The sequence below is a fragment of the Hemiscyllium ocellatum genome, chromosome 12 (assembly GCF_020745735.1).
Source record: "Hemiscyllium ocellatum isolate sHemOce1 chromosome 12, sHemOce1.pat.X.cur, whole genome shotgun sequence".
Lineage (NCBI taxonomy): Eukaryota > Metazoa > Chordata > Chondrichthyes > Orectolobiformes > Hemiscylliidae > Hemiscyllium > Hemiscyllium ocellatum.
In genome coordinates this window covers 6,926,586-6,939,734 of record NC_083412.1, presented here as the reverse complement: position 1 = coordinate 6,939,734, position 13,149 = coordinate 6,926,586, and the positions used below count along the sequence as shown (strand labels likewise).

Here is a 13,149-nt window from a genome sequence, read left to right as displayed (position 1 = left end):
GGAGGTTTGTAGAGACAGGTAAGTGGAAGGCAGCAAGCTATTACTGAAGAATTTCTATGACCTCCAAACAGGAGAGAGTGAGAAGGAGGCAGATTTTCTGACAGTTTTTCTCTTTAAGTGGTTCTCTGCTGCACTGGCTCCAAACACCGTGATCAGCTGGTCAGGAGCCAATTAGAAAATAGTTGTCCAGCAACTGTTCCCCCTTGGCTTAGGATCCATCAACTCTGTGGAGTCTGCTTTTTTTCTCTGTTTGATCCAGGGGAAGGTAGTACTGTGTATAACTCACACTGTCTTCCATTAAGCATGATCTTTTTTAAAAGTGCAGCCATCTTTTTACACAGTCTCCTTAGTTTAATGCTGAGAATATCAAATTTGCACAACGTTCTGTGTACTCATCTCTGTTCTGAAAGGGTGACCCCTAATTTTAAAACCATGAGCCCAAGCTGATTCACATGAGAGAAAACAATTATATTTGGTATAGCCGACACCTCCCAGTATGTTTTTGCACTGCTGGGATGCCCATTGTCCAAAACGAAAGGGAGTGAAAAGGTGTTGTCTTTACACCAGTTTTGTAAGAGTGCGAGTTTCATTGCTCTGGGTTGTGAGACTGGGCGAAAGGAGTTCCAATCCCCTGATCTCTCAATGAGCCTTCACGTGTTTGCAAGGCACTGTGGGAAGTATGAGGCACCACTGATCCGCTCCATGTGCACTGGAGCCAGGCAAATTGCACAGGGACTGATGGAAATAGATATTAACTGTTCCTCTCTTTGTTTAGGTGGATCCTGGTGCTGCAGACAAAAAGCAACACAGGGGTAAGTTTGATCCAGGAGCAAAGATGTCTGTGAGTTCAGTGAGTCAGAGAGTAGATGGTCCTCATTTGGGATGGAGGGAAATTCCATTGGAGCAGCTTCCCCAAGAATGCACATTCTTAATTGAATCAGGATGTCGAGTATTATCTTGTTAACCAGTCATCAGACCAGACCCAGGCCCATTTCCATTCACACTTATTTATCTGCCTCATTGGGTTGTCTCTGTCTTTATTTGAAACTCCCTCTCTTCCGGCTTTATCTTAGTTATTCTCCTCAAACTCACTCATCGCTGCATTTAAACTTAAGAGAGCATGAGCAGATAACTCAAGAGGTTGCGAAAGAATAAAAAGACAAGAGTTCATAATATTCCGAACACTGTGGATCAATTGTTACCACAGATAGAAATGCATGTGTCAGAGCTAATTGACATGACAGAGACATGGTTGCAAGGTGGGCAGGGCTGGGACCTCGATTTTGGGCAATATTTGACATTCAAAAAGACAGGAGGCTAAGAAAGGATGGTGGGGCAAGTCTCTTAATTAAGCATATAATTATTATTGTAATAAGAATGGAGCTTAGTTTGCATCCAATTCCATTCTTACTTCATTTACACTCGATATTTAACTCCCTCAATATCAGGAAATATTCCTCAGTAGCAGCCCTGAACTCCAGCATTTAAGGCCATAAGACATAGGAGTGGAAGTAAGGCCATTCAGCCCATCGAGTCCACTCCGCCATTCAATCATGGCTGATGGGCATTTCAACTCCATTTACCAGCATTCTCCCCGTAGCCCTTAATTCCTCGTGACATTTACTTTGATTGTATCTGTGGGCCTTTGGCCTGCATCACTTTCGGACTTATAAACATGTGAATAAAGAAATTAAAAGCAAAACTAGGCTGTTCAGTCCTTCGGGCCTACCCCATACAACAAGAGCACAGCTAATTTGTTTGTTTTTTGAATTCCACATTTCCACCTTCCTCTGATAACCCTTGATTCCACTCCTAAACGAACCTATCAACACCCACCTCAAAAATATTATATGACCACACTTCCATTACCTTTGAATGCTAAGGATTCCAAATTTGCACAACCCTCTGAGAGAGAGAAAATAATGTCCACAACTCTTCTGAAAGAGTGACCCCCTAATGTTAAAACCATGAGCCCTGACTCTGTACTGACACAGAAGGGAAAACATGCTTTCCATGACAATTGCTGATTCATTCGTTTATATTTAGAACAGCCAACACCTCCCAATATGTTTTTGCACACCAATAAACCTTACAATGCTGATAAAACCCCTGCAATCTCTTCAGGAAAATTCCTTCACCAGATTCCACACTTGGCTCACTTCTGCAGTATCCCTCCTTCCCCCGTGCATCCAATTCCCACTCTGAACCAAACTCCCAATATGCTCACTCAATCATTGTCTCACTCAGGAGAAATCTCAGTGATGTGTTAGTTCATAAATGGGGATAAAGACTCTGATTATCCTCTATGGCCCTTTGACAGGCTCTCTCTACAGCTGCCTGAGAGTGTGGCAATATTCAGACGTTCAGACAAAGCACTTTGTCCTCAGCTTTTACGAGCAGTGTCTTTTTTTTTCAGGGTTGGTCCCCAGTCGCACGAGGAAGAATATGAGGAAGCAGACACCCTATGCCCACCTCACCATGAAGAAATTGATCAAAGCTCCTTCTGGTAAGTTCCATCCTGCATTCCTGAGGAAGATTCCATCCTTCTGATGGGAGCTGAACCAGGAATTGTCACACGCCTCCCTTCCAAAGCCACACCAGGAGTTATTTCATGTCTCCCACGAAGAATCCTGCAAAGCTCTTCAAGCTGCTGTCTGCCATTCCATTGCACTCAGAGTGAGAAAGGCCCAGGGCCTGTGATTCATCAGCTGCATCCATCACACACTTCTCCCACCCCCCAATCAATCTCTTCCATCTGCAATACTTCCACAAGGAATTGCTCAAAAGGGGCAAAAGGGCACAAAACATTTCTAACATTTGCAACAATCCTTCTCTATGATTGCTTGAGGAAGTGCGGATTTCTGGAGACTCCAGGGAATCCCTGACCCTATTGCTAATTTTGCTCAGCTTCTAGCCTGAATCTCACACAATGGAAAGGTATCAGATGGAAACTGCAGCTGGGAAATGTAATCATTTTGGATCAGTTATTCCACAGTACGGATACTGTTTTGGGTATGGGTGGCATCTCTGTTATTTGCATATATACTTCTCGGTTGCAGACAGTCCAGAGGCCACTGTGTTAAGGACATTAATATGGATGCCACTTTGTTGAGGGCTGTCAAATAGATACCATTTTGAAAAGATGCTTTCTCATGCACACTTTTGTGAGAATATTTGTATGGACACCTTTATGGTGAAGACATTGGCATGAGGGTTAGGGGGCATTAGTGTGGGTATGTTTGGTGCAGTAAGTGTATTAGTACGGTTATATCGCACTGAATCCAGGGATAGCTAGCCAATTGGACACAAAATAGGCTTGAAGATAGGAGACAGAGGGTGGTGGTAGAGAGTTGTTTTTCAGACCGGAGACCTGTGACCAGCAGTGTGCCACAAGGATCAGTGCTGTGTCCACAGCTTTTTGTCATTTATTTAAATGATTTGGATGTCAATGTAGGAAGCCTGGTTCGTAAGTTTGCAAATTATACCAAAATAGGCAGTGTAGTGCTTAGTGAAGAAGGTATCCCAGAGGTCAATGGGATCTTGATCAGATGGGCCAATGGGCCAAGGAGTGGCAGACTGAGTTTAATTTCAATACATGTAAGGTGTTGCATTTTGGTAAGGTAAACTAGGGCATGGCTTATACAGTTAATGATATGGTCTTGGAGAGTGTTGTCAAACAAAAAGACCTGGCATTGTAGGTGTATAGTTCCTTGAAAATGAAGTTGTGGGTAGACAGTGTGGTGAAGGAGGCATTTGGCAAGCTTGCCTTCATTAGTCAGAACATTATAGAACATAGAACATTACAGCACCATACAGGCCCTACGGCCCTCAATGTTGCGCCAACGTGTGAAACTAATCTGAAGCCCACCCTAACCTACACTATTACATTCTCATCCATATGTCAATCCAATGGCAATTTAAATGCACTTAGAGTTGGCGAGTCTACTGTTGCAGGCAAGGCGTTCCACGCCCCTACCACTCTGAGTTAAAAAACTACCTCTAACATCTGTCCTATATATATATATATATATATATATATATCACCCCTCAATTTAAAGCTATGTCCCCTCATGCTAGCCATCGCCATTCGAGGAAAAAGGCTCTCACCTCGACCCGATCTAACCCTCTGATTATCTTATATGTCTCAGTTAAGTCACCTCTCAACCATCTTCTCTATAATGAAAACAGCCTCAAAGTCCGTCAGGCTTTCCTCATATGACCTTCCCTCCACACCAGGGAACATCCTAGTAAGTCACCTCTGAATCCTTTCCAAAGCTTCCACATCCTTCCTATAACGTGGTGACCAGAACTGTATGCAATACTTCAAGTGCGGCCGCACCAGAGCTTTGTACAGCTGTAGCATAACCTCATGGTTCCGGAACTCGATCCCTCTATTAATAAAAGCTAAAACACTGTATGCCTTCCTAACAATCCTGTCAACCTGGGTGGCAACTTTCAAGGATCTGTGTACCTGGACACCGAGATCTCTCTGCTCATCTACACTGCTCATCTTACCATTAGCCCAGTATTCTTTATACCTCTTGCTCCTTCCAAAGTGAATCAACTCTCATGTTTCCGCATTCAACTCCATTTGCTACCTCTCAGCCCAGCTATGCAGCTTATCTATGTCCTGGATCAGTGGTGCTGGAAGAGCACAGTTCAGGCAGCATCCAAAGTGCAGGGAAATCGACGTTTCAGGCAAAAGCCCTTTATTCCTGATGAAGGGCTTTTGCCTGAAGCGTCGATTTCGCTGCCCCTCGGATGCTGCCTGAACTGCTGTGCTCTTTCAGCACCACTGATCCAGAATCTGGTTTCCAGCATCGGCAGTCATTGTTTTTACCTAGCTTATCCATGTCCCTCTGTAACCTACAACATCCTTCAGCACTATCCACAACTCTACCGACCTTAGTGTCATCTGTAAATTTACCAACCCATCCGTCTGAGCCCTCACTCAGGTCATTTATAAAAATGACAAACAGCAGTGGACCCAAAACAGATCCTTGTAATACCCCACTAGTAACTGAACTCCAGGATGAACATTTTCCAATCACCCACCACCACTGTCTGCTTTCAGCTAGCTAATTTCTCAACTAAACCACTAAATCACCCTCAATCCCATGCCTCCATATTTTGTGCCATATCCTACCTTGGGGAACCTTATCAATTGCCTTGCTGACGTCCGTATACACCACATCAACCATTTTACCCTCATGTTTGGTCGCCTTCTCAAAGGGCTCAATAAGGTTTGTGAGGCATGACCATGTCTTCACAAAACCATGTTGACTATTCCTAATCAACTTATCCCTTTCTAGATGATTATAAATCCTCTTTCTTATAATCCATTTCAACACTTTACCCACAACCGAAGTAAGACTCACTCGTCTATAATTTCCAGGATTGTCTCTACTCCCCTTCTTGAACACGGGAACAATGTTTGCTATCCTCCAGTCTTCTGGCACTATTCCTGTAGACAATGATGACATAAAGATCAATGCCAAAGGCTCGGCAATCTCCTCCCTGGCTTCCCAGAGAATCCTAAGGTAAATCCCATCCGGCCCAGGGGACCTACCTATTTTTACACTTTCCAGAATTGCTAACACCTCCTCCTTGTGAACCTCAATCCCATCTAATCTAGTGGCTTGTATCTCAATATTACCCTCGACAACATCGTCATTTTCCAGTGTGAATACTGACAAAAAATATTTATTTAGCACTTCCCCTATCTCCTCTGACTGCATGCACAACTTTCCTTGATTGGCCCCAATCTAACTCTAGTCATTCTTTTATTCCTGATATGCCTATAGAAAGCCTTAGGGATTCCCTTGATCCTATCTGCCAACAACTTCTCATGTTCCTCCTGGCTTGGCTTAGCTCTCTCATTAAGTCATTCCCTGTGAACTTGTAACTCTCACTTGCCCTAACTGAGACTTTACATCTCATCTGAACATAAGCCTCCTTCTTCCTCTTGACAAGAGATTCATCTTCTTAAGTAAACCGCGGCTCCTTTGCTCGACTACTTCCTCCACGCCTGACAGGTGCAGGTAGACAACCCTTTATCTGAAATCCCGAAATCCAGAAAGCTCCAAAGTCCAAAGGTTCTTTTGTGAAGTTTTTTTATCATTCACAAGGTTGTTTGGCATGCAAACAGTTAACACAAGTTGGCACCTACTCGATGCGTGTCACTCAGATGTGACATGAGATGGGGGTTCTTGACCCAGCACTGGCAGGCCTCAATTCTGGCTCAAGTACCATTTTACTCAGTGAGTCTGCTCCTCAAGTAAGATTTTTTAAAATTTCCCCATCAAACTTTCACTTATTCTGAAATTTGAGAAGTTCTGAATTCTGAAGACCAGCTGGCCCTGAGCATTTCAGATATATACTTATCAAGGACACATAGTAGCTGATCCTTGAAAATGCTCCACATTTCAACTGTGTCTATCCCCTGCAGTTTCCTTTCCTATCCTACCCATCCTAAAGCTTGCCTAATCACATCGTAATTGCCTTTCCCCCAGCTATAACTCTTGCCCTGCGGAATATGCCTACCCTTTTCCATTGCTAAAGTAAACAAAAAAGGGTTGTCACTATCACCATTGAGTATAGAAGTTGGAACATCATGACACTGGGGAGGCTATTTTTAGAATACTGCACACAATTCTGGTCACCCTCATGTAGACAGGCCAACAAAGGGTGAAGCCACATTAGATTTGGTTCTGGGGGTAATGAGCCCAGCCAGGTGTTAGACTTGGATATACGTGAGCACTTTGGTGATAGCGATCACAATTCTGTTATGTTTACTTTAGTGATAGAAAGGGATAGGTGTATACCACTGGGCAAGAGTTACAGCTGGGGGAAAGGCAATTATGATGCGATTAGGCAAGATTTAGGAAGCATAGGATGGGGAAGGAAACTGCAGGGGATGGGCACATTAGAAATGTAGAGCTTATTCGAGAAAAAGCTCCTGAGTATCCTAGATAAGTGTGTACTTGTCAGGCAGGGAGGAAGCTGTAGAGCGCGGGACCCGTGGTTTACGAAGGAAGTGGAATCCCTGGTCAAGAGGAAGAAGAAGGATTATGTTAGGATGAGATGTGAAGGCTCAGTTAGGGCGCTTGAGTATTACAAAGTAGCCAGGAAAGACCTAAAGAGAGAGCTCAGAAGAGCCAGGAGGCGACATGAGAAGTTGTTGGTGGATAGGATCAGGGTAAACCCTAAGGCTTTCCATAAGTATGTCAGGAATAAAAGAATGATGAGAATAAGATTAGGGCCAATCAAGGATAGGAGTGGGAAGTTGAGTGTGGAGACAGAGGAGATAGGGGAAGCACTAAATGAATATTTTTCGACAGTATTCACGCTAGAAAACGACAGTGTTGTTGGGGAGGTTATTGACATACTGGCTGCTAGACTAGGTGTTATTGAGGTTCACAAGGAAGAGGTATTAGAAATCCTGCAGAGTGTGAAAATAGATAAGTCCCCTGGGCCAGATGGGATTTATCCTAGGATGCTCTGGGAAGCCAGGGAGGAGATTGCCGATCCTTTGGCATTGCCTACAGGAATAGTGTCAGAAGACTGGAGGATAGCAAATGTGGTTCCCCTGTTCAAGAAGGGGAGTAGAGACAATCCTGGTAAATATAGACCAGTGAGCCTTACTTCAGTTGTTGGTAAAGTGTTGGAAAAGGTTATAGAGATAGGATTTATTATCATCTAGAAAAGAATAATTTGATTAGGGATAGTCAGCACGGTTTTGTGAAGGGTAGGTCGTGCCTCACAAACCTCATTGAGTTCTTTGAGAAGATGACTAAACAGGTAGATGAGAGTATACTGGTTGATGTGGTGTACATGGATTTCAACAAAGCTTTCGATAAGGTTCCTCACAGTAGGCTATTGTGCAAAATGCGGAGGCATGGGATTGTGGAAGATATAGCAGTTTGGATCAGTAATTGGCTTGCTGAAAGGTGGTGGTTGATGGGAAATATTCATCCTGGAGTCCAGTTACGAGTGATGTACCGCAAGGGTCGGTGTTGGGTCCACTGCTGTTTGTCATTTTTATAAACGACCTGGATGAGGGCGTAGAAGGGTGGATTAGTAAATTCACAGACGACACTAATGTCGGTGGAGTTGTGGATAGTGATGAAGGAGGTTGTAGGTTACGTAGAGACATAGATAAGCTGTAGAGCTGGGCTGAAAGGTGGCAAATGTAGTTTAATGCAGAAACATGAGAGTACTGGGCTAATGGTAAGATTCTTGGTAGTGTAGATGAGCAAAGAGCTCTCGGTGTCCAGGTACACAGATCCTTGACAGTTGCCACCCAGGTTGACAGGGTTGTTAAGAAGGCATACAGTGTTCTAATTTTTATGAACAGAGGGATCAAGTTCCGGAACCATGAGGTTATGCTACAGCTGTACAAAACTCTGATGCGGCTGCACTTGGAGTATTGTGTACAGTTCTGATCACCTCATTATAAGAAGGATGTGGAAGCTTTGGAAAGGGTGCAGAGGAGATTTACTAGGATGTTGCCTGGTATGGAGGAAAGGCTGAGGGACTTGAGGCTGTTTTCGTTGAGAGGTGACTTTATTGAGACATATAAGATAATCAGAGGGTTAGATAGGGTGGACAGGAAGAGCCTTTTTCCAAGTATAGTGACGGCGAGCACAAGAGGGCATAGCTTTAAATTGAGGAGTGATAGATATAGGACAGATATCAGAGGTAGTTTCTTCACTCAGAGTACTGCCTGCAACAGTAGTAGATTCACCAACTTTAAGTGCATTTAAGTCGTCATTGGACAAACATTCATGGAATAGTGTAAGTTAGATGGGCTTCAGATTGGTATGACTGGTCGGTGCAACACTGAGGGCCGAAGGGCCTGTACTGCGCAATAATGTTCTATGTTCTATGTTTTATGGGAAGTGTTATGGATCCGGCCAGACCTGCTCAACACATTTCTAAAAGGTAGCCCAGACCCAAACTTTGTTCGTAGTTTTAGGCAGATGTAATGTGGATATTCCAGGAACTGATGCAGCTGTTCGGACCACTCTGTTTCAAACAAAACGGAATTTATTTGCAGACTACCAAATGAAACATGAACAAAAAAGAATGGAATATAGAATAACTTAACCTATCTGACAACCTAACTCTATTGTAACTTAACAATGCTGTTCCAATTTCCTGCATTATAAACACACCCATAAGCACACCCCTTGGCAACAAAGGTACATTAAACCCCAGGTTCTTACAGGAGAGATGTCAGAGAGAGAGAGGGAGAGGGAGAGAGAGGATCAGCAGAGATTATTGCTGAAACGTGGGTTTAGATAAGATTTACAAGGATGATGCCATGAATGGATGGTTTGACTTATAGGGAGAGAGGGTTTACTAACCATAAGTTGTTTTCCCTCTATCTTCAGATGCTGATGAGTGACCTTGTCAAGGTTTATAAAATCATGAGGGGCATGGATAGGGTGAACAGATAAGGTCGTCTTCCAAGGGTAGGGAGTCCAAAACTAGAGGGCTTAAGATGAGAGGGGGATAAATTTGAAAAGGACCTGAGAGGTAACATTTTCATGCAGAGGGCAGTGTGAGTATGGAATGAGCTGCCAAAAGAAGTGTTGGAGGCTGGTGCCTCCATTTAGAAGACATCTGGAGGCATATTTGAACAGGAAGAGTTTAGAGGGATATGGTCCAAATGCTGGTTAATGGGATGAGGTCAGGTTGGGATGTCTAGTCAGCGTGGACAAGTTGGACAGAAGGGTCTGTTTCTGAGTCGTATGACTCTGTGATTCCATGACTGTAGGTGTGTTCAGAGAAGAAAGGGTCTGATAACAGTTAGTGGTTGCACATGTGTCACTGCTAGCATTCACACTTCTCTCATTTATTGTGAGGCACATCAGATACAAAATAGAAGTCAAGGCTGTGGAGAAAATAGGAGAGACAGCGGTTGGGAAACACTAGGAAGCAACTCCGCAGGGCAGAATTAATCTGCATTCAGAGAGGCAGGGAATAATCAGGAATAGGCAACATGGATTTGTTCAGGGGAGGTCATGTCTGACCAACTTGAGTGAAGAGGTAACCCAGGTATGGAGATGAAGATGATGCTTTCGATGGAATTTACTTTGACCTCAAGAAGGCTTTTGATAAGCTCCCATGTGGGAGACTGTTAGCAAAGGTAAGAGTCCATGGGTTGACACGTTATTTGAGTGGCAGGTAGCATAGGGTGATGGTTGAGGAGTGTTTTTGTGTCTGGAAATCTATGTCCAGTGGGGCCCTTGCTGTTTGTGGTTTGTATAAATGACTTAGACTTGAATGTGATTCAATCAATGAGTTCACAGATGATATAAAAATTGATGGAGTACTAACTGATTTAGATAGATTTAGATTACTTACAGTATGGAAACAGGCCCTTCAGCCCAACAAGTCCACACCGACCCTCCATAAAGCAACCCACCCAGACCCATTCCCTTACATTTACCTCTTCACCTAACACTATGGGCAATTTAGCATGGTCAATTCACCTGACCTGCACACTTTTGGACTATGGGAGGAAACCGGAGCACCCGGAGGAGGATGAGCAGAATAACCTGAGACTATAAGGCAGGGTGATACAGATAGGGTGGCCAGGTGGGCTGAACGGTAGCAATTGGAATTCAGTCTGGATAAATGCGACATGATGCACTTAGGCAGGACAAACAAGGTATGGGAATACATGATGAATAGTAGGACGATGGGAAGCCCAGAGGATCAAGGAGACCTTAGTATGCCTGCAGACCCTTAAGGTATCAGGACAAGTGAATAAAGTGGTTAAATGGGATACTTGCCTTTATTAGTCAAGGCATAGAATTTAGGAGCAGGGAGGCTATGCTGGAACTGTATGAAATGCTGATTAGGCCACAGCTGGAGTATTGTGTGCAGTTGTGGAATCCATATTGGAGAAGGGATGTGATAGCAGTGCGGAGGAAATTTACCAGAATATTTCCTGGGCTGGAATGTTTCAGTTATGAAGAGAGCTTGCACAGACTGGTATTAGTTTTTCTTAAAGCAGTGGTGATTGAGAGGGGGGTATGATTGCGATGTTTAAAATTAAGACGGACATATATAAGAAGATGCTTCTCCATCTGGGGGAGGGATCAGTGACCAGGGGAACACAGATTTAAGGTAGGGGCAGAGATCTTAGAGATGTCAGAAAATGGGTGAAAATCTGCAACTGACTGCCTGTGAGACTGGTGGAGGCAGAAATCCTCGTCAACATTTCAGAAGTATTTAGATGTGCACTTGTGATGCCAAAGCAAACTCTGGGCTAAGTTCTAGAAAATGGGATTATAATAGATGGTTGTTTATGTGTGGCACAGACTTTCTGTGCTGTAGATCTCTATGACTGTGACTTTATAATTGAGGAAGTTATGGATGCCATCGGTGAGACTGTATCTAGAGTATGTGCGCAGTACTGGATGTTTTCTGTAAGGAAAAATCGAATGCATTGGACGCAATACAGAGATGGTTTACCAAGCCTGAGACCCAGATGTATGGGTTATCTTTTAAGAAAAGGTTGGACAGGCTTTGCTTGTTGCTGCTGGAATTTATAAGTGTGAGTGGGGATTTGATTGAAAAATATATATTAGCATTGTGGGGGGAAGTGGGGGTGGGTGTGTGCATGACGAGAGATGTTGTTATGATCCTGCTGTCAATGCTAGCCAAGTCAGAAGCCAAAGTGAAACCTGGCTTGTGAGTTCTGAAACTATTTTTCTCATGTTTAATCATGGAGGTCACTTTCATAAGAGGCTGTCAATGGACTTTAACACCAGCAAGGATTATGGGAGATGAAAGTGGGCAACACAGCTGTGACTGTTGGCGCAGTTGGGGAGATGGCCTGGGTGAGTGAATAGACAACGTAGCGAGCACACAGGGTCAGTGGTTAGGTTGGATGACAGTGAGCGAGGGAAGATGTAGCAAGCTTTAGTTAGAACATGAGGCTTGGTGGAAGGTGGGTTTGGTAGCAGAGATAGAGTGAATGTGAGATTTCAGAGAGAAGACGGCAGCAATTGCACCGGTGAGGTGGGGAGGGTCATTGACCTTCTTCCCCCATTGCTGGGAATTCCTTCAGATTGACCTGGGTGGCATCCTCAGACCATGGCGACCACAGCTGGTACTGAGCGAGGAGAAAGTCCCACCTGTGCATTAGCCCAGCCGGCAGTAGCTCCAGAGAGGGCATCAATTCATAGAATCCCTACAGTGTGGAAACAGGACCTTCAGCCAACAAGTCCACACCAACCCTACAAAGAGTATCCCATCCATAGCCATTCCCCAATACTTTTTATTTACCCCTGACTAATGCACCTGACCTACACATCCCTGATCACTATAGGCAATTTAGCGTGGCCAATTCACCTACTCTGCACGTCTTTGTGATTGTGGGAGGAAACCAGAGCACTTGGAGGAAACCCATGTAGACTTGGGGAGAATGTGCAAACTCCACACAGGCAGTTGCCTGTATCTGCTGCCCTTGTGCATCTAGATGAAAATGGCCGTGGGTTTGGAAGGTGCTGTCAAAGGATTCTTGGTGAGTCTTTGGAAAGCACCTTGTGAACATTTTCAGGATGGCAATCTGTAACTATACAAGGCACTAGTTTGACCACTAGAATACCATAAATGATCTCAGACCACTTACTAAGAAAAGGTACACTGGCATTGGAGGCAGTCAACAAAAGGTTCACTAAGACTCCTGAATGGTATGTCACCTCCCAGGTACATGGGTCAGGGATGTCTCAGATCAGCAGCAGGACATCCTGAATGGGGAGCAGGAACAGCCAGCTGTTCCGGTACATATAGGCACCACTGATAGAGGTAATAAACGGGATGACGTCCCACAAGCAGAATTTAGGGAGTTAGGAGCCAAGTTACAAAGTCGGACCTAAGAGGTAGTAATCTCAGGATTGCTATCAGTGCCCCGTGCTAGTTAGAGTAGAAATGAAAGAATAGACAGGATGAATGAGTGACTTGAGAGATGGTGCAGGAGGGAGGGATTCAGAGTTTTGGGACATAGAGACAATGTTCTGGGGGTGTGGGACTATTACAAATTGGATGGTCTACCCCTGGGCCGGACTGGAACCAATGTCCTTGAGAGTGCTTTTGCTAATGCTGTTGGGGAGTGTTTAAACTAACATGGCA

At 44.2% G+C, this 13,149-nt stretch overlaps 1 protein-coding gene across 1 annotated transcript in view; it reads left to right on the top strand.

Moving 5' to 3' along the window:
* tnfsf11 (TNF superfamily member 11) overlaps window positions 1-13,149 on the top strand; it is a 107,123-nt gene that overhangs the window by 87,537 nt on the left and 6,437 nt on the right. Inside the window, exons 3-4 of the mRNA XM_060833244.1 lie at window positions 776-812; window positions 2,417-2,506. Coding sequence (XP_060689227.1) covers window positions 776-812; window positions 2,417-2,506 — 127 coding nt within the window. The remainder of the gene's footprint in view (window positions 1-775; window positions 813-2,416; window positions 2,507-13,149) is intronic.